General features: G+C 35.8%; 1 protein-coding gene across 2 annotated transcripts; it reads left to right on the top strand.

The window, feature by feature from the left end:
- Positions 1-2,173: 2,173 nt before the first annotated feature.
- On the top strand, positions 2,174-20,324 carry oclna (occludin a). 2 transcript variants are annotated; one of them, NM_212832.2, is made up of 9 exons: positions 2,174-2,247; positions 2,513-2,569; positions 6,547-7,186; positions 8,820-8,987; positions 14,496-14,620; positions 17,128-17,301; positions 17,471-17,642; positions 19,449-19,490; positions 19,572-20,324. In NM_212832.2, exons 2-9 carry the CDS (start codon positions 2,514-2,516, stop codon positions 19,668-19,670), a joined length of 1,476 nt encoding a protein of 491 aa, NP_997997.2. In that variant the 5' UTR covers positions 2,174-2,247; position 2,513; the 3' UTR covers positions 19,671-20,324. The 2 variants fall into 2 exon arrangements, 1 of the variants encoding a protein (NP_997997.2); XR_015500282.1 differs by having other exon boundaries at positions 2,195-2,247; positions 8,820-9,057; positions 14,396-14,620.
- The last annotated feature ends 633 nt before the right edge of the window (positions 20,325-20,957 follow it).

The raw sequence follows: 20,957 nt of genomic DNA, 5'->3' as shown, positions 1-20,957 counted from the left end.
GTCCTTCAGGCTTGTTTGAAACCTACAGGTAAGTGTGTTGGAGCAGGGTTGGAACTAAACTGTGCAGGGCTTCGGCCCTCCAGGAATTGAGTTTGACACCCCTGACTAAGAATTTGTAATATATTTTTTAAAGTAATTTCATATATATATATATATATAGTTTGTCAGAAGTCAGAATTATTAGCCCCGTTTTTTTCCCCAATTTTTGTTTAACAGAGAGAAGACTTTTTCAGCACATTTCTAAACATAATAGTTTTAAAATCTAATATCTGATAACTGATTTATTTTATCTTTGTCATGATGACAGTAAATAATATTGGGCTAGATATTTATCAAGACACTTCTATACAGCTTAAAGTGACATTTAAAGGCTGAACTAGGTTAATTAGGTTAACTAGGCAGGTTAGGGTAATTAGGCAATTTATTGTATAACGATGGTTTGTTCTTTAGACCATCAAAAAATAGAGCTTAAGGGGCTAATAATATTGAGCTTAAAACTTTTTTTTTATTAAAAACTGCTTTTATTCTAGCCGAAATAAAACAAATAATACTTTCTCCAGAAGAAAAAATATTATCAGACATACTGTGAACATTTCTTTCCTCTGTTAAACATCATTTGGGAAACATAAAAAAAAAGAAAAATTCAAAGAAGGTTTATTTATTCTGATTTCAACAGTATATATAATTTAGTTACATAAAAAAGTGACTTAATATAGTAATATATTACTTTTTATAGTAACTACCCAATACACTCACCGGCCACTATAATAGGTACACCTATCCAACTGCTTGTTAATGTAAATTTCCAATCAGCCAATCACATGGCAGCAACTCGATGCATTTAGGCATGCAGACATAGTCAAGACCATGCAATTCAAACCAAGCATCAGAATGGGGAAGAGAGGTGATTTTAGTGACTTTAAATGTGGCATGGTTATTGGTGGCAGACGGGCTGCTCTGAGTATTTCAGAAACTGCTGATCTACTGGGATTTTTCACACACAACTTTCTCTAGGGTTTACAGAGAATGGTCTGAAAAGGAGAAAATATCCAGTGAGCGGCAGTTCTGTGGACGCAAATGCCTTGTTGATGCCAGAGGTCAGAGGAGAATGGCCAGACTGGTGCCAGCTGATAGAAAGGCAACTGTATCTCAACCACTTGTTACAACCAAGATCTGCAGAAGAGCACCATGTCATAAAGCGTGAATCATCTCAGACTGGTTTCTTGAACATGACAATGAGTTCACTGTACTCAAATGGCCTCCACAGTCACCAGAGCTCAATCCTATAGAGCACCTTTGGCATGTGGTGGAACGGAAGATTCGCATCATGGAAACATGCAAACTCCACACGGAAATGTCAACAGACCCAAGCGGGACCAGCGACCTTCTTGCTGTGAGGCAACAGTGCTAACCACTAAGGAAATAATTTTTTAAAAATTAAAAATAAAATGATTTTGTCTCTAAATGTCAAGCCTAACGTGCTCGAGGGTTAAAGGGATAATTAAAAGGAAAATTTCTGTCATCATTTACTAACCTTCCATTTGTGTTTCTTATATATTTCATAAAATAAATTATTGTTTTCATCTTAATGTCAGTGGCTACCGGTTCCCACCTTCTTTAAAATAGTCAGTTCTTGATTAAAAAAGAAAGTCATAAGGGGTTTAAACCACTTGAGGGCGAGGAAAAAGAAGAGAATTGATCATTTTCGGGTGAACTATCCCTTTAAATATTGCAGTTTGTAAAGTAGCTCTTAATGTGTAAGCACTGGAACAATGCAACAGTGACCATATGTAAGAAATGTGACCACACCTGTGTTATTTTGCGTGTGTCTTATCACAAACCCATGCTGTAAAATGCCTGCATCCCGATACCAGGTTATTCTCTCTCTCTCTCTCTCTCTCTCTCTCTCTCTCTCTCTCTCTCTCTCTCTCTCTCTCTCTCTCTCTCTCTCTCTCTCTCCCTCTCTGTGTGTGGCCGTCTTTCAAAATCTACTATGCTTTCTATCCAGAGAGCATTTGCAGGCACCTTTACAGTTTTTAAGAGATTACAATCGGTGCATAAAAACAGTTTTCGCCCTTGCTCTCTAGGTAGGGAGCTAACTATGTATTGAGACGCCTTGTGTATGTGCGTGGGTACGACTGAGCGCGTGTGGGCGGGGCGTGATCATAATAAGGAAAGGTTGTTTGTCTCACCTGAGCTGTGACACACACATTCACTAAAACAGGACGTTCACAGGTGTATTAACAGGTGAGATTAAAATTACACTATATTGTCTATAAATTGTCCGCATTGTTTTTCGATCTACTGTCTTTTATTAAAAGATAATTACTGATCCATATTAGAGATTTACCTCAGGAACTAACGTTATTAAATCTTTTTACTGGAGTTTTACGCGGTAATGTTGACTTTTGTTCTTAATGGCGACTAAGATTAATAAAATAATGGATGTATTATATTGTATGATATTTTATTCCTAACTTATATCCTGTTAATTTACTTTTATTCGCCTCAGAATGTCGTCGAAGCACATCGGGAGTCCTCCGCCCTATGATTATGAAGAGAATGGATAGTAAGTGTTGAGTTTCACCTCAGTTTCCCTCTACTGTGTTATACTGGTTAATGTGTATTTTTATCCTGTTATATTAGTCTTTTACGCTCAAATTGCTTTACCAAACGCAACTTAAACTAAATGTTTTCGTTACATCGTTAAAAGGGTGTAGTTCCCATAAACTTGCCTTATTAGTGTGGACTAACTGTAAGTTTTTTTGGTATTACCCAGCAAGCCTATGGCTAGTTTGAAATGTTGGAAGTGCTAATGTTTATTTGTTTGGCTGGTTGCCAAGTTAAGTGGCTAGTTCACAGAAAAATGAAAATTTTCATCATTTACTCATCTGTTGTTTCAAATCTTTAGGAGTTTCTGTCTTCAAACACAAAAAGCCGGAAACCTTTAACCATTGATTTCTGTGGTATTTGTTTGTTCTATTATGGAAGTCAATGGTTACTTGTTTAAAGCTTTTTTTTTTTAAATATCTTTTGTGTTCCCTAATGAAATAAACTCATAAGGTTTATAACCACTTGAGAGAGAGTAAATAAGTCCCCTTCTCACAGCTATTATTGAAGAAACATTCATGATTGAGGTAAAGTTGGTTTTATATTCTCACATTTGCTCAGTGACAACTTGTGACATACTCCCTATATTGTTTACCACGGTACTTTTTAATATTGAGAAATCACATGCAAGTATGACTTTAAAACAACATTAGCACTATTTAATTGACTGTAAACCATGTTGTACTTTGATAGCCATTGGCTGATAATATGATTTCACTATTTAAGAATACTTTTCTGAAAGTATATTATTAAGGAGAACTTCTGAATGTGTGAATATAAAACCAACTTTACCTCAATACATTTATGTTGGCGTGGCGTCAAATTAAATGTTAAGTTTTTTCGAAATATAATTTTTGGGTTTTGTTTGAACTACAGAACAAAATACGTAAAAAAAAAAAAATAAAAATAAAAAGTGAAAAGACAAATGGTTAAAAATGTGAAAATAAATATATACAGTTGAAGTCAGAATTATTAGTCCACCTGAATTATTAGACCTCATGTTTATTTTTCCTCCAATTTCTGTTTAATGGAGAGATTTCTTCAACACATTTCTAAACATAATAGTTTTAATAACTGATTTATTTTATCTTTAACCATGATGACAGTAAACAATATTTGACTAGATATTTTTCAAGACACTTTTATACAGCCTAAAGTGACATTTAAATGTTTAACTAGGTTAATTAGGGTAGCTAGGCAGGTTAGGATAATTAAAAAAGTTATTCTATAATGATGGTTTGTTCTGTAGACTATCGAAAAAATAAATAGCTTAAAGGGGCTAATAATTATCTCCCTAAAATGGTCTTTAAAAAATTAAAAACTGCGTTTTGTTCTAGCTGAAATAAAACAAATAAGACTTTCACCAGAAGAAAAAATATTATTAGACATACTGTGAAAATTTCCTTCCTCTGTTAAACATCTTTTGGGAAATATTTAAAAAAAGAAAAAAAAATTCAAAGGGGGGCAAATAATTCTGAATTAAACTGTAAATAAATTACATAAATTCAAATAACAACAGTACATAATTAAAAAAATAAATAAATAATAACAAGTTAAGTTAAGTGCATTTTTGTATCTTCCATTTCACAGCTTTCCAGTGTTACTGGTTAAACTAATTTGTTAACTGTTGCTGAAATGACATCTAAACAATTCACCTTATTCTCCGCAGACGAGCGGGCGCTGCCATTTTTATCTTTTTGGCTCGAGACTTCCGGTCTCATTCACTGTCATTCATTTTTTGACGTTAAAAACTGCTCATTACGCTGCTTGATGTTGCAATTTGATATTTTCTTATTATAATATTTTACTTTGTCTGTATAGTCATGCAAACATTTGTTTGTAGAGTGAGTAGTTTGACCGTTTTCTGCCGTTTATTATTCCTAGTCATTTCTCCCATAGGTCACTGAATCGGAAGTTCTAAGACAATCGTGAAAACAGGCGCACTTCCGCATTTAAGAATAAGGTCAATACAATAAGGGTTTGAATGCTCTCACATTAAAAAATGTTGCATGGTCCACCTTGTTCCAAAAGTGTTGAAAGGGGGTCCATATTTTATATAAATCTTGTAATTTCCCTTTAATAGTGTATGTCAGCTTCTCCAGAGCAAGATTACTAGTCATTTCTTTAATCCAATGGCCACAGGATGGCCTTTGAGTGAACTAAAATCTAATAGTTTGTGTTGGCTTGTGTTTAGATCCAGGTTTACAGGGTATATATGAAATAAACATATTTTGGGAACCAAATGTACATTTTTTTTCAATTCACCAATCATGATAAGAATCATCATAACTTCTATCCGCTTATCTGTGGCTGGGTCGCGGAGGCAGCAGTCTTGGGAGAGAACTCCAGACTTCCCTCTCCCCAGACTCTTCCTCCAGCTCCTCTGGGGGGATCCCGAGGTATTCCCTGTCCAACTGACAGACATAGTCCCTCCAACGTGTCCTGGGTCTTCCCCGAAGACCTTCTTCCGGTGGGACATGCCTGGAACACCTCCCCATGTAGTCGTCCATCCGAAGCAGACATCCGAGCCACCTCAGCTGACTTCTCTCGATGTGGAGGAGCACTGGCTCCTCCCAGGTAACAGAGCTCCTCACCCTGTCCATAAGGGTGCTCCCTGCCACACTGCGAAGGAAACTTATTTCGGCTGCTTGTATCCGAGATTTTGTCCTTTTGGTCATGACCCAAAGCTCAAGACCATAGGTAAGAGTAGGAACTTAGATTGACTGGTAAATCTAGAGTTTTGCCTTTCGGCTCAGCTGCTTCTTTACCACAATGGACCGGTACGTCGACAGCATTACTGCTGCTGCTGCTCCGATTCGCCTGTCAATCTCACGTTCCATCCTGCCCTCACTCGTGAACAAAACCCAACATGCATTGGAAACAAGTTTTATCCTATTGCCGGCAATGCGTACCAAACTCCTACTCTGTTCATACAGAGACGAGACGGCCCTTAACAAAGCACCTCGGACCACATACTCCCCGAGTACTCTCCACAGAATGCCACGAGGGACACGGTCGATTGCCTTCTCCAAGTCCACAAAACATGTGGACTGGTTGAGCATACTCCCATGAACCCTCGAGTACCCTGGTGAGGGTATAGAGCTGGTCCAGTGTGCCACGGCAAAGAGGAAAACAGCATTGTTCCTCCTGGATCCTCGATTCAATCATCAGCTGGATCCTCCTCTCCAGTACTCTGGCATAGACTTTCCCAGGGAGGCTGAGGAGTGTGATTTTCCCCCTATAGTTGGAGCACACCCTCGGGTCCCCCTTCTTAAAAATGGAAATCTCATGATAAGAATCTCCTTCCAAAAATTTTGGATTTCATTGCACTCCCATACATTATGATAAAGGGTACTCACTTCAATGCATTTTGTACAACTATCAGGAATATTTGGGTTAAATCTATGCAGTTTAGCTGGTGTAATGCAAGTTCATAGGAGCCATTTTATATTGCGGTATTTTACAACTTGTGTTAATGCTATTATTTTAGACAAATGAACAAGAATCTATCCTTTCTTCTTTAGATATGTCTTCTTGAAGATCATCTTTTCACACTGAGAAGTAGATTGAGTTCTCTTTTGATCCCTCTAAGAGTCTATTATAAAAAAATGGACAGATTACCCCTTTACATGTGTACTGTATGTCAGTTTTATAGCTTATAACTGTGAATTTTGTCAGTGTTTTGGTGCGCACTAGCTTATAGATATCCTACAAACTAACAATGCTGAAACTAACGTCTAAACTTTATTCTAATTTCATAGGACCTTTAAAAATCATACATTTTCGTACAACTGAACAACTGAATTTGTACCAATTAGCCACTAACTGACGAAATGTTAAATCGTTATGTTTCCTTGTAAGATAATTCTGGTTTTTGCCCTGACTTGGCTAGAGGAACTGAAATATCTCTACTCTCTCTCAATGTTTTCTCTCCAGTAACGTTGCTCCGCAGCCGGCGTACTCCTACTATCCTGACGATGAGTTCCAGCATTTCTACCGCTGGACATCTCCACCGGGCATCATAAAGATCATGTGTGTGCTGTCCATCATCTTCTGCGTGGGAATCTTTGTCTGTGTGGCCTCCACTTTGGCCTGGGATACCAATGCAGGAGCTGCCGGATTCGGAACCAATGGAGGCTATTATGGAGGCTCCTATGGTGGTTCCTATGGCAGCGGTTTTGGGGGTACGGGCTATGGAATGGGCGGAGCTGGAAGTTTCGGTTATGGGATCCTGGGTTCTCAGAATGACCCAAGGCAGGGGAAGGGCTTTATGATTGCCATGGCGATCATCACCTTCATCGCTCTGATGGTCATCTTCATCATGGTCATCTCGCACCAGAGAGTGTGCCAGGGCAGGAAGTTTTACCTGTCTGTCATTATCGTCAGCGCCCTCTTGGCATTCTTCATGTTCATCGCCACCATAGTGTACCTGGTGACGGTTTACCCAATGGCGCAGACGTCCGGGTCGGTGCAGTTTAATCAGGTGTACTCCATGTGCGCTGCTTACCAGCAGGCCCAGATGTCAACGTTTGTCAACCAGTATCTGTACCATTACTGCGTGGTGGACCCTCAAGAGGTGAGCGCAGCATTGTACACTTAAAGTTGTTTTTGTGTTGCTTTGTTTTTCAAAACAATCTTTTAATTTTGTACAAACATTAATAGACTGTTTTTTGACTTGACCAAAAGCATACCAAAAAAAAGCTGAAATAATAATAAAATATATATTAATGAAGAAATAAATTATCTCTAATAATTAAATAAAATAATAATAATAATAATAATTAAACGTATATTAATAAATATATCATCTTTAATAATCCTATAGAATTCATTATTATATATTAAACATAGTAATATTAAAAGTAATAATAAAAAAATAATATTAATGAATAAATATATCTCTAATAATAGTTTGGAATTAATGAATATATATTAAATATAATAATAATAATAATAATAATGAGAAGAGGAAGAACAACAATACAAATAATAATAATAATAATTAAGTATTAATGAATAGATTTATCATCTCTAAAAATCATATGGAATTAATTATTATATATTAAATATAGTAATATTAATAGTAGTAATAATAAAACCTATATTAATGAATAAATTATCAATAGGCAATTGTCTATGGTGTGAAGATACAAGATGTGCAGCACTTGAAACTACGGATGCTGGAAGCCTGTGCTGGCATTTCTCGTGCGGTGTTGCTCTCAGTGTGTGAAGAGTGGGAGAAGAGGCTTGCATTGACAATCCAACACAACGGGCAGCACATTGAACACAGTGTATAAGTGGTCAGAAACGTGTAAATAACTCTTGAAAGAATAAAGTTACGTCAAAACCATCATTGCTTTTCTTGTGAAATTCCCAATAAGTTTGATGTGTCACATGACCCTCTTCCTATTGGAAAAAAATACAAGTTGGATCCAAGATGGCCAACTTCAAAATGGCCACCATGGTCACCCATCTTGAAAAGTTTGCCCCCTCACATATACTAATGTGCCAAAACAGGACTTTAATATCACCAACCATTCTCATTTTATTAAGGCGTATCCATATAAATGGCCCACCCTGTACAATGCACATATTGCTGTTTCACAATGTTTTTACACTACATTATTTGAATCTAATAAGCTTTGCAATGTTTGCATGTTTACATTTTAAATCTAAATCCCAAAAATCAGAAATGACAACAGATTGTTAAGATTTATTAATGTCAGTTTTAATGTTATTGATTAATACACACACTTGACAGATTTCATTCATTTATTTCTTTTTTGCTAAGTCCCTGGTTTATCAGGGGTTACCACAGCGGAATGAACCGCCACTTACTTGACAGATTTATATATTTTTAATTTCAGGTGGTCTGTGTAATGTGTTATGTTTGGTAAAATAATTTCTAATTGCATCTTTAGGGATTTTTTTAGCTAATTACAATGTCTTGACCCAATAGGTGGATTTAAAGGTTTTTGCTATATACTATATTTATTTATTCATTAATATCTTTAATAATTCTTTGCAATTAATACTTATTTGTTAAATATAGTAGTTTTTGTGTGTGTAATGTGTAATAGACAACAAGAGCGATTGCCTAGATGAGATACAAAGACATATTGATTCTACACACAAAAAAGCTCTTGTAAGTTGTAATTAATATGAACTCATTGCTCACTAATACTGACCTCTCTGTGTCCCTCATCCAGGCGATCGCTCTAGTTTTGGACTTTGTTGTCATCGCGGCTCTCATCATCATCATGGTCTTCGCCATTAAAACTCGTCAAAGAATCAACAATTACGGGAAGGACAACATCTTATGGCGCAGAGTGAAAGAATTTGATGACCAGAACTCCCCGCAAGATGTGGAGGACTGGGTGAGTGCTGTCTGTCTGTCTGTCTGTCTATTTACCTATCGATCAATCGATTGATCCAACCATCCATCCAGTGTTTAGAAAAGCTATTTATATTTTTTTGTATATAACATTTTTTTTAATTAATTGCTGATTTATAATCAATAAAACGAAGATAAAGAGAACAAAAAAATAATCAATAATAATAATAATAATAAATTATACAAATTAAAAAATCTATATGATCATAAGTTAAAAAGCATTATTTATATATATATATATATATATATATATATATATATATATATATATATATAATTGAGATATGAATATAAATAAATAAAAATTAAATTAATGTATTAATAATTTGTTTTTAGAAAAGCTGTGGATATTTTTGTTCCTAAAAATAAGTTGTATTAATTGTTCATTATGAAACAAAAATAAAGAGAACTGCATACAATTCATTAGTAGTAGTAGTAGTAGTAGTAGTAATAATAATAATAATAAATTGCACAAATTTTTTAAGTAATTGATGTAATCATGCATTAAAAAACATTTTTAAAAATATAATTAAAATCTGAATATAAATAAATGCAAATTATTAATTTATTTAACTTAAATTTAGAAAAGTCATGGACTTTGTATCTGAAAAGGAAATAAATTGTATTGATTGTTCATTAAAATCAATGAAACAAAAATAAAGAGAACTGCATACATTTCATGAGTAATAATCATAATAATAATAATAATAATAAATTGCACAAATTTAAATAAATCAATATAATTATGCATTAAGAACCATTATAAAAAAATAATCAATCTGAATATAAATAAATGCAAATTATAAACACATTTATTTAACTTGAATTTAGAAAAGCTGTGGATATTTTGTGTAAATGAAAGAAAAATAAATTGTATTGTTAATTAAAATAAATTAAAAGGATCACATTTCAATGATAATAATAAATTGCATAAATCAATATAATCATAAAATTAAATGTTTTTTAAAAATTGTATTAATCTGAAATTAAAATAAACTATTAATTTAATATTTATTGAAGCAAAAATACAGTTAATTGACTTTAATATTTACATTTTTCAGAATCTTTATCCAGCTTTTTATTTATTTATTTATTGTTTTTACAAACACCGTTAAAAGAACATTTTGCAGGAGAATAATTTGCCACTTCAAAATTGAATTCACTGTTATTCTCCGTAAGTATTTGTGAAAATTAGTAGCTGTTTCTGAGCTGAAGAGTATTAAAGATTTACATGAATGTATCTGTAAAAAAAATGCCAAAAATTCTCATTCGCGTATTTAAGCTCATTGTTAGACATCAGGCGTCGTTTGGGATATTTAAGTTCCTAAAAAATCCCAAAACTAAAATACTTTTATCCTAAAACTCTCTGTCCTCCCATGTGACCTTAAAGCACTATAATTTCCTACTGCTTCTAGAGTTCATTATACTCGAGATGCAGTAAATATGGGCTTCAGTTCTACACCCGTGCTTTTTTCTGTTGTCAAACACACAAGTTAATTAACTTCCTCTTGTCGTCTCTTTGCTGAAACTTGTTTATCTGAGAGCAGTGGTCTGTCTGCTGTTGAATATCGTTGACTTGTGTGGTTTTCAGTCTCATTAAGTGGAAAGACCAGTTTGTACTGGTGGTTGGGGGAGGGAAACGCTCGCTCACAGTTGGTTTCTGGGTGTGGTTTTGTTGTGACAGTTTCACTCGCATGCATTCGTCTTGCTCTAAAATAGAAAAAAATCCAGCCACACGTTTACTTGATCAAATATGCAGGCTTCTCCCACCATTTTACTGGCATATACAGTCGAGTCTGAATTATTAGCCCTCATGTATATGTGTCCCCAATGTTTTTCAACACATTTCTTAAGATAATTGTTTTAAATGATTCATTCTGACTTCTTTTATCTGTGCCATGATGACAGCACATAATATTTCACTAGATATCTTTCAAAACGCTAGTATTAAGCTTAAAGTGACATTTAAACAAGTGTGGGCTCTGTCATAAATTTCAAATAATAAATCTTTTATGCTTTAAAAGTCTTAAATTAGGGGCGGCGGGGTGGCTAGCGCTGTCACCTCACTGCAAGGAGGTCGCTGGTTTGAGCCCCGGCTGGCTCAGTTGGCGTTTCTGCATGGAGTTTGCATATTCTCCCTGTGTTTGCATGGGTTTCCTATGGGTGTTCCAGTTTCCCCCACAAGTCCAAACGCATGAGTATGAGTGTATGGGTGTTTTCCAGTACTGGGTTGCTGCTGGATTGGCATTCGCTGTGTCAAACATAAGCTGGATAAGTTGGTGGTTCATTCCGCTGTGGCGACCCCTGTTGAATTAAAGGACTAGGCTGAAAAGATGAATGAATGAAGTCTTAAATTCACTAATGTATGGTTTTGTAGGTCTTAAATTTAAACAGTTCTTGATTTTCTTTTGTTCTTGTAAAGCTACACAATTGGCCAACAGTTTAACGAAAATATCATTTATTACCTGTAGGGTTTAATTGCCTTCCTTACACTCACACAGTTCTCCAGGTATTTATGCGTAAATGTATATTGTGCATTTAGTTTATTACAGTTTTTAAAACAGCATAACTTTTCTTTAAAAAAAAAAAAATATTAAAAAAAAACATATAACTGGAGTTTTCTTGTTTCCGACACATTTTTATGGGGCAAGTAAAAAGATCTAAGCAATTTTCTTGTTTAAGTCTGAAATTTAATTCATAATGGTCTTAAAAAGGTCTTAAATTTTACCCGTTTAAACCTGCAGAAACCCTGTTATAAGCGTAAACGGGGTAAATAAGCAAGTTGGGGTAATTAGGCAACATTTATTAGAAAGGCTTGTGTGTTGTTGGGGTTCAGGGCAATTCTTTGTATAATGATGGTTTGTTCTGTAGACAGTTGAAAATAATATAGCTTAAGAGGGCTAATAATTTTGACCTTAAAATGGTTTTTAAAAAAAATGTAAAACTGCTTTTATTCTAGCCGAAATGAAACCAATAAGACTTTCTCCAGAAGAACAAATATGATAGGAAATACTGTGAAAATTTCCTTCCTCTGATGAACATCATTTGGAAAAGAAACCTAAAATTCACAGGAGGCCAATTAATTCTGATTTCAACTGCACGTTTTCTTATTCATGCTTTCAATCTGCTTTTGGTTTGAATCTGGAGGTGACAGATTGAGTTTAGTATATTGTTGTGTTTGTCTCCTGTTCAATGCATGATCATCTAGTCACTGCAAAACTGGTTCAACCAGAAAGGCAAACCTTTGTGAAGCAAAAGACGTGCTCTTTCGTTTCAGTGTTTGTTCTTTCTGTTTTAAAGGAAACAGCCAGATATAATATGGAACCGCAGAAGTCTTTTAGAGATGTTCTGGAGTATCTGTTGACTGCTTCAGGATAGACGGGTTGAAACATGTCTGCTGTTTGCACCTTGCAGGAAAGAATCCACCAACTCTTCACTAAAACGCTTAAGAAATGTTAACCTTCCCCAACCTTGCGCATATTTTAGTCCTGTGCTGAGCTCCGAAGTTTCTGAAGCACCTTTTTTTTTTGTTTTTGGTTTTATAGGCAGAACAATATCCTCATGCTGTCTGATTGATTTTTTTAAAGTGAGTCCCAATTCATTTAAAGGGGACCTATTATGCAAAAATAGTTTTTAAAATGGGTTTATACCCTGTTGTGGGGCTGCAGTGTGTGAATATAACCAGCGTCTATTTGTAAAAATGTATTAATAATCTGTTGCCTATTTATAATCATCATTTTTATAGTCACACTTTATAAAAACAGTCTGCAGAAACGCTTTGATTGACATTCTCTCATTGTACGTGTCATCAGAGAGGGAAAGCCCCGCCCACTAGTGAGCATCTCTCCCTCATTAGTAGGCCCACACGGAATCTGCGCGCGCAGAATTCCGCTGATTTTCCGCAGATTTCTGGAGATTTTTAGCCCATTATTAATTCTATTTATTTACTTGAGTAAATGTGTAAATATGAATATTTATTTTTTATTCAGTAATTTATGATTTTTATTTAATATATTAAGGTTTTAGTTATGATACTCTGCTGGATACTCCCAAAATAATTCCGCAAAAATCCGCAGATTTTTACCAAAATTCTCAGCAGAAATAGCAAAAAACGTCCGCAGATTCCGTCTGCTCTGATTATTAGCATAGACGGCCCTGAGTGAGACGCAGCCGTCTGCCATCAGAGTTTTCACCTGCTGAAGATAATGTCAGTGACTATAGCCCCTTTCACACAGTGATACCGGTAAATATCTGGAAAATTTCCGGAACGACTTTACCGGTATATTTAAAAAAGCGCTGTTCACACAGGCGAGGACGTTACGGAAATTTTCCGGAAAAGAGCGTTCACACATCCATTCCAAAATACCGGTAAATTCTGACATCATTCACCAGAAATGAGCTTTAAACGGCTGCACTTGTATTTGTAAACATTTGACTAAATTACAAACTCTGTGGATGATCAATATTGTGAACAACTTTCGCAGGATCACTTTCGCAGGTCGAGATGTTCATAATATGTGCGTGTGCAGGCGCTCACAGGCTGTTTCACTTCACAGGCACACGCAAAGCTTGAAGGTAAACAAACAACGGCTTATCATAAGCATCTCATCGATGATTATTTACACGGTTGGCATAAAGAAGAACATATAAACGTGATCTGACTAACTTCTAGCAGCTAAATGTGTCTGGAAAAATATTTAAAGGTTTTTATTCTCATAAACCGCGCGGGCGTGAATGCGTCTGACTGTTGTGATTGGCTAAAGCAGATGTGTCACGTCAGCACGTTCTAGACGTGCACGCGCTTATTACGGCAATCTTCCTTCTGCGTTCACATAGCGCAGCATTCCGGCAAATTGCCGGTAATGTTAGAACTTCTCTTTCCGGAAAATAGCCAGAACGAATTTACCGGTATTTTCAAAAAGGACCTGTTCACACATACAAGCTTTCCGGAAAATTGCCGGCAATTTTCCGGAAAGGTCTATGTGTGAAAGGGGCTTAAGAGGCATTAAAAATGTTGAGTTTTACTGTTTATTTTAACTGGTTTGGGTTAGGCCTGAGCCCCTTCTTTTGACATTTTCTGTTGTCATTAGTCGTGTTTTTGGATTTGCCACTATGCTGACACTCATGCATTGTAGCTCCACCTTCTTTTAAAGAGACCGCAATCCTATTTGAATTTAAAGCGACAGTCACCAAAACACCACAATTAGGGACAAAGCTTAAAAGGGTCCGTTTCAAAGAGCTATAAAACATTATTAGTGTGGTATATTAAGCTAAAACTACGCGCACACACACACACTCCAGGGACATCAGAGCCTGATCTTGCAAAGGAGGCAGGATAGACCCCCTTTAACCTAAAAAATGTGACAAACTAACCGGGACCCTCTCTTATAGAATATTAAAGACCGTGTTAGACGCAGACTAACTCCAATCCCCAGCATTGATCGTTGTTGCAAACCAGATTGAATGCTCTCTCTCTCTCTGCTTTTCTCAGGTCAATAATGTGAATGGAGCCCCTGAGGGTCTGCTGGCTGACTATCCTGTCAAGTTTGGCTCCAGAAACAATCTGGATGACAACAGCACAAGTTACGATAAACCTCCACTCAGTGAAAGTCCCGTGTGAGTAAAGCCTTAATTTAAACTTTTAAAAAAATTTCAAATTGCATCTCCATTAATCTTGGTATGTTAGCGCAAGTAGCTTCAGTAAGAGACTTCCTTTTAACTTTTTATTTTGTCTGGCATTTGCTGTATTTTGGTAATATGTAAGGGTTTCTATAGGTGTTCTGCTGTGTTCACACCAGACACGGATGAAACGTCACGCGTGAGTGATTTACATGTAAAGTCAATGCAAATATGCTAATAGACATTCTGCAGCATTCTTGGATGCTGAGGCCGAGTGTCTTAGACCCCGTTCACACTAATGCGTTCTCGTTTTAAAATGCATAAGTTTTGCTATGGTTACGCCATCCGTCCACACTACGCCTGAGTTTTAGAGCCGTGAAACGGAGCGTTTTGGAAGCGCTGGAGAGGCTGTTTTCATTCTGCTCCGTCTCAGTGTGGATGAAGGAAAACGGAGACATCTGAAAACGGAGGCGGGGCTGCAGAGATTCGCTACCTGATTGGGGCTTTTGTGTCATTGCGTATCCTTCCCTTATTCGTCAAGCCCCTATCACATGACTATAACACATGGCTTTAACGCTACCGGAAGACAGTACTGTGAACAACAACATGGACACAGAAATGGGAGCGTTGTTTGCACTATTGTCTGTTTTAGGCACCATTATGCAGTTATTCATTTGTTACGTTTAGTAACAACTCGACCTCGTCGTCTGTCCACAAAAATACCTCACTTGCTTTCTTTGCCATCGCGTTCATTGTTCAAGCGGCGTTTGTTGACTAACAATAACCAAATGCCGAGCGAGACACATGCTTCCTGTTTATACTCAAACGCGCATGCCTAGAGAGCGCGAATAGTCATGTGATATACGTTTTTGGTGGCATAGTGTGGACGGAGATATGTTCATAGACGCTAGGTGAAACGCTAGTGTGGACGCGGATCATTTTTGATCTAAAACGCCGTTTTAAAACTAAACTGCAATAGTGTAAACGGGGCCTTAGTATCCCACCAGTGACAATATACAGCCACATTGCACTGCTACTCATGTGATATTGCATTTATACAACAGTTCGACGGCACAAACGTGTGTATAAAAAAGAAAAACAAACACGGAGAGTCTCAAAAACCCTTTTGTATTAGGAACTACTTTCTTCCAAGATTCCTTCACATCTGCAGCTGATGTCAGAACAGCAGAAACCGTTACTAATTCACCAACGTCACTTTAGAGCTAGTATTAGAATGATTCTCTTGCGTAATGTCTAAAGTGTTCACAAAACAGCTGATTTTTGCTCATGCTTTAAGATTATAAGGCTGAACAGCATGAAATGCCACCAGTCTACAGAGATTTCCCAGTATTTCTTTGTTGAAAACGGGATTTTACAATAATTAACCCGGAAAAAGCCAAAGCAAAGCAAACACTAGCAGTTTCTGTGGTATAAATACAACACTAACATAAAAAAAGGGATCGTTTTTGAAGGTTAGTGACATGTTTTTTAATAATTTGATCAGCTGTAGTTTGAAATTTATGCTGGGAAAATGCTGTTTTTCCTCCCTTTAAGGACTCTGTCGCCATCTTGTGGCGGAACGTCAACAGCCGCTGCAGTATTTGTCAAACTGTAGAGTGGCCTCTGCTTGTTGCTGTATGTGGACAGAGTGGTTGTTGGTGTTGCTGACGTGCACCTCTCAAAAAATGTAACTACACGTCGCAACGATGCGTAGCGCAAGCTCTGTGATTGGTCGGCTTGGTAGCACTGACGAGTCTGGGCGGGACTGATAGCTGCGCGAACCTGATGTAGCGATTGTTTACAAGTGTGGAGTCCTGCGAAGGAGCTCCGGATGGAAAGTTTGGTTTTGTGTTTACCTCATAGTTAAAGTTGTTGCACGTCCGCCGGTTCCTGCCTCAAAATGAACGAGTTTGAGCCACTTGTACATTCAGAAAGTGTTCAGAAAAAACAAAACGCCAGCGAAGAAACTCGACACAGAGGAACATTTACACCTCACTGCCAGCTAGCGTTTCGGAAGTGTTAATGCAGACCAACAGAGACAGCGCGCAGAAGTGTAAATGCACAGCCACGCGCGTTACCTGCGCCGTGGGTCACGCCGGTCTCTTGACGCAGAAGTATAAACCAGGCTTTATACACAAGAGTGAAGAGCCTGGACGAGTGCTGTTAGTGACAGAATATCGCATGGCTATCAGCCAATCAGATTCAAGAACCAGATAGAAATGTATAAACATGTTCATCGAGATTTTGAAAATAAAATCCGGCATTACTGGAGCGTTTACAACGTTTAGTAGGCAACAATTATACTTTATTTTATTGCTTTTAATCATAATGATTAATAATAATAGTAATAATAACAGTGTTTTGTGCTACTGCGGCAATTAGAGATCCATCCATGTTAGTCCGGGTCACAAAAGACCCAAATATGTAATAATGATTGACTTTGAATAAAACGTTGCGTCATGTCAGTGTGTTTGTGTAACGCTGCTCATCTTTGTGTTCTTCAGGGAGATTCTGCCCGTCCGTAATTCAGTCCCTATTAGCAGCGGCTCTGAGATGAACAGCTCTGTAGGACGGCCCAAGAAGAGGCGTGCTGGACGTCCACGCACCGCTGACGGACGCGATTATGACGCGGACTACGCTTCTTCAGGAGACGAGCTGGACGATGACGACTTCTTCAGGTTGGTGAAACTGCTGAAATCAACAGGCGTCTGATTTATGAAACTAGCGTTAAAACCTTTCCAAGGGGGCCGATCACACCAAATGTGCTTTCCCGTCGTATAGTTCAGCCCTAGTGTGACGTCCGGTGTGGTTCCAGATGTGATGGCTGTCGTTTTGATTTATTTACAGTGAGTTTCCTCCTATTGTGAATACTCAAGAGAGAGACGATTACAAACACCTCTTTGATCAAGACCACCAGGAGTACAAGGACCTGCAGGCGGAGATGGACCAGATCAACAAGCGCCTGGCAGAGGTGGACCGAGAGCTGGACGGCCTCAAGGAGGGAAGCCCGCAGTTCCTGGTAGAATAAAACACTGCAACATTCATATCCATTTACAGTAACAGAGCAAAGGAATATTGTGAATTTTATAAGTATTATTCAGTGGTTACATTTCAATAAGATTTTATAATTAATAAATAATATATAATTAATAATATTACAATTACTATCAGTACATTAATAATAATAATAATAATAATAATAGTAATATTATTATTATTATATTAAAATTAAGAATATTGATGATGATGATGATGATGATGATAAAACAATAATTTATTATTATAAATGATAATTATAAATTATTATTTATTATTATTAGTAGTAGTATTAGTAGTAGTAGTAGTAGTAGTAGTAGAAGTAATTTTTGTAATATATTATTAATAATGTTAGCATAAAGTTGGTACAATTAATTGTGCAAATGTAAAAAAATACTGTTAATATAAATTCTAATTCTTGAATATACAATCAAAATTAAGTTGCCAATATTATATTTTTTATTAATATTAAATAACATTTATGAATATTAAGTCATTGTTACAATATTTGTCAATATTAATTGTATCAATATTAAGTTGTCAAGTGTCCTCTTACAGAAAATCTGCTGTAAAACAATTCATATTACCATTAATCTTATTTATTATTATTATTATTATTATTTGTTGTAGTAGTAATATATAATTTATAAGTAATAACATTGATCATGATAATGAATATTAATAATAAACAAATATATATTTTAGATATATTTATTAGCAAAAATATACAATTGTGCAAATGTAAAAGTTAATCTATATATAGTATAGAAGATTTAGTTGAAAATATACTGTAAAACAATATTCATATTGCCATTAATCATATATTAAGTATGTTTATTATTATTATTTCAGTAGTGATTATTTACACGATCTCATTTTAATTAGTCAAATAAAAATGTTAAATTTATAATAATAATTATTATTATTGCACTTATTATTTTAAAACTAATATTATTGATGATATTAATAACAACAATAATATAATAATAACAATAGCATAAAGATGCTAATGTAAATGTCGATATAAATTAAATATAAAATTTTATAAACGTATTTTTCAGTGGTCTATATTATTATTTTTACTATCTCACATTTTAATAATCATAATAATGTTAGCATAAAGTTAGTACAATTAATTGTGCAAATGTAAAAACAACATTAATACAGTTTTTTATATAAAAGTTTCCTTGGTTCCTTGTATGAAAAGTTGTCAATATTCAAGTATAAACCCATTACTGAAAATATACTGTCAAACAATATTCATATTACCATTAACTTTATATTGTAGTATTTTATTATAGTTATTAAATTGTTATATTTAAACAGGTTTTCATAATTATTAAAAGTTTTATAAGTAAATTTTGTTGTTATATTAGTAATTTTAAAAGTTTTAATCATATTTTTCAATAATAATAGTAATAATGATTATTATTATTATTAATAATAATAATAATAGTAATAATATTAGCATATAGTATCAATTGCGCAAATATACAAATGTCATTAAAGTTCTTTATGTAATGTAAAAGTCTTAATACTGAACATATACTGTAAAACAATTTTCATATTACCACTTTTTATATATTTCTTCTTCTTCTTATTATTATTTCAGTAGTATTATTTCTACTAATACGAGGTGTTCATTTTAAAATGTAAGTGTTAAATGTAAGAGTCTGAGATTCTGAGTGACATTACGGTTTAACCCATTTGTTTGCCTTCTGTTGGTGTTTTTAGTAAACAATTAACGTTAGCATGTGAAGAGCTGACTCTGATCATTCTCTTGTAACAGGACGCCATGGACGAGTACAACGCGATCCAAGACCAAAAGAGGGTGAGCAGACTTTCACACACACGACTGTTAGTATTAAACACAACATCTGCCGTCTGAAACTCTTTCTCGTGTTCTCTGTAGAGCGGCGAATACAAGCAGAAGAAGAAGCGGTGCAAATACCTGAAAGCCAAACTCAACCACATCAAGAAGATGGTCAGCGATTACGACCGCAGATCCTGAAGGTCAGAGACGGACAGTATTGAGAGCGCTCCTGTCCCGGCCTGAGGGCCTTCATGGACATGTAGCAATCAGATGTGTGTTGATCGTTGCGATATCTTCATCGAATCCTCCTTTAGACTGTCTTAAGATGCTTTGATATTGTTTGCTTGTTCCTAATGTGCCTCATTAGCTGTTACAGTCGTCTCAGTTTAGTGTTTGTTTGTTGATATATAGATATTAAGTGGTTTCTTAAAGGGTACAGTAACCGTGCCAAATCATTTTAAATGTTGGGGTGTTTTGAGATCGTGATGATAATCGTGTTTGTCGTAAATCAAGCTGTGATCGGTTGCAGCTCGTCTTTTAAACTGTATTTGTGCCGACTTGTTGACACGCTGGTATGTAAATATGTAATTTAAACCTTTTGATTTGTCCTTTCCTTCGCCATAAATGAAATCGTTTTGTATTGCCGTCACATGACGTCAGCATGTTAACAGTGTGTTTTTATTAACGTAAATGAGCGACGTTTCATAGCGAGCTTTCATAGTGATGAACTTTAAATTTCAGCTGTGGACGGCAAGTCAGAGTTGACAAGTGTCTTTTTATTACCGTCTATAGTTTGTTAATGTCTTGACGCTTCAAATTCTGTCAGTTTTATAATAAAAATGGTAAACATTAGTGGCGTCTGTGTTTCAATTGTGGAGTTTCATTCATAAATTAAATTAGCGAATCGCTAGTTTCCAGATCTGTGTGGGATGCAAAGGTGACCCCCATGTCCAAGGATTAGGTTGGAATCAAGCGGCAACCCCCCGCTCTCCCTCAGGAAGCCAATACAGAAGTAACTGAAACTGCGATTCATCGAAATTCTGCTACTCCAGGTCCATTTTAATTGAGCCCACTGCTAAAATAGCCAAATCTACAGCAGAAAAAAGGGTGTTTACAGCCTGGTACAAGGAACGATTTTGGTTCATATAGCTAATATTACTCTTCTGAGGGGAGTGAATTTTTTTTTATAACTCATCCGTTTCTTTTTATTAGGTTATATTAAGTCTGCATAATTAGGGGCGTGGCCACTTGAGTGACAGCTAGGTCTCGGTCACTTCACCTCAGCTAATTCCGGCTGATTAGCTGCTGAACACGGCATATTCATCATATTTCTGTGTTTAATGTTTTTTACACAGTTAGTTGCCTTTTGGACTTTATTGTTTACAATTATCAGATGGTATGGGATGCTGTGTGCACTTAATTGTGCTCACAAACCATTCATGTGGCCTCCATTTCTCATATGAGTCAAGTTATTTACTTTTATAC

Source organism: Danio rerio, chromosome 10 (assembly GCF_052040795.2).
Source record: "Danio rerio strain M-AB ecotype USA chromosome 10, GRCz13ab, whole genome shotgun sequence".
NCBI classification, from domain to species: domain Eukaryota; kingdom Metazoa; phylum Chordata; class Actinopteri; order Cypriniformes; family Danionidae; genus Danio; species Danio rerio.
The sequence above is the reverse complement of the archived record's forward strand: the minus strand, read 5'-3'. Positions and strand labels throughout refer to the sequence as shown.

Coding starts and splice junctions, on each gene's coding strand:
- oclna (NM_212832.2), top strand. CDS start 2,514: ATGTCGTCGAAGCACATCGGGAGTCCTCCGCCCTATGATTATGAAGAG. Junction 14,621..17,127: donor CCACTCAGTGAAAGTCCCGT/GTGAGTAAAGCC, acceptor TGTGTTCTTCAG/GGAGATTCTGCCCGTCCGTA. Junction 17,302..17,470: donor GACGATGACGACTTCTTCAG/GTTGGTGAAACT, acceptor ATTTATTTACAG/TGAGTTTCCTCCTATTGTGA.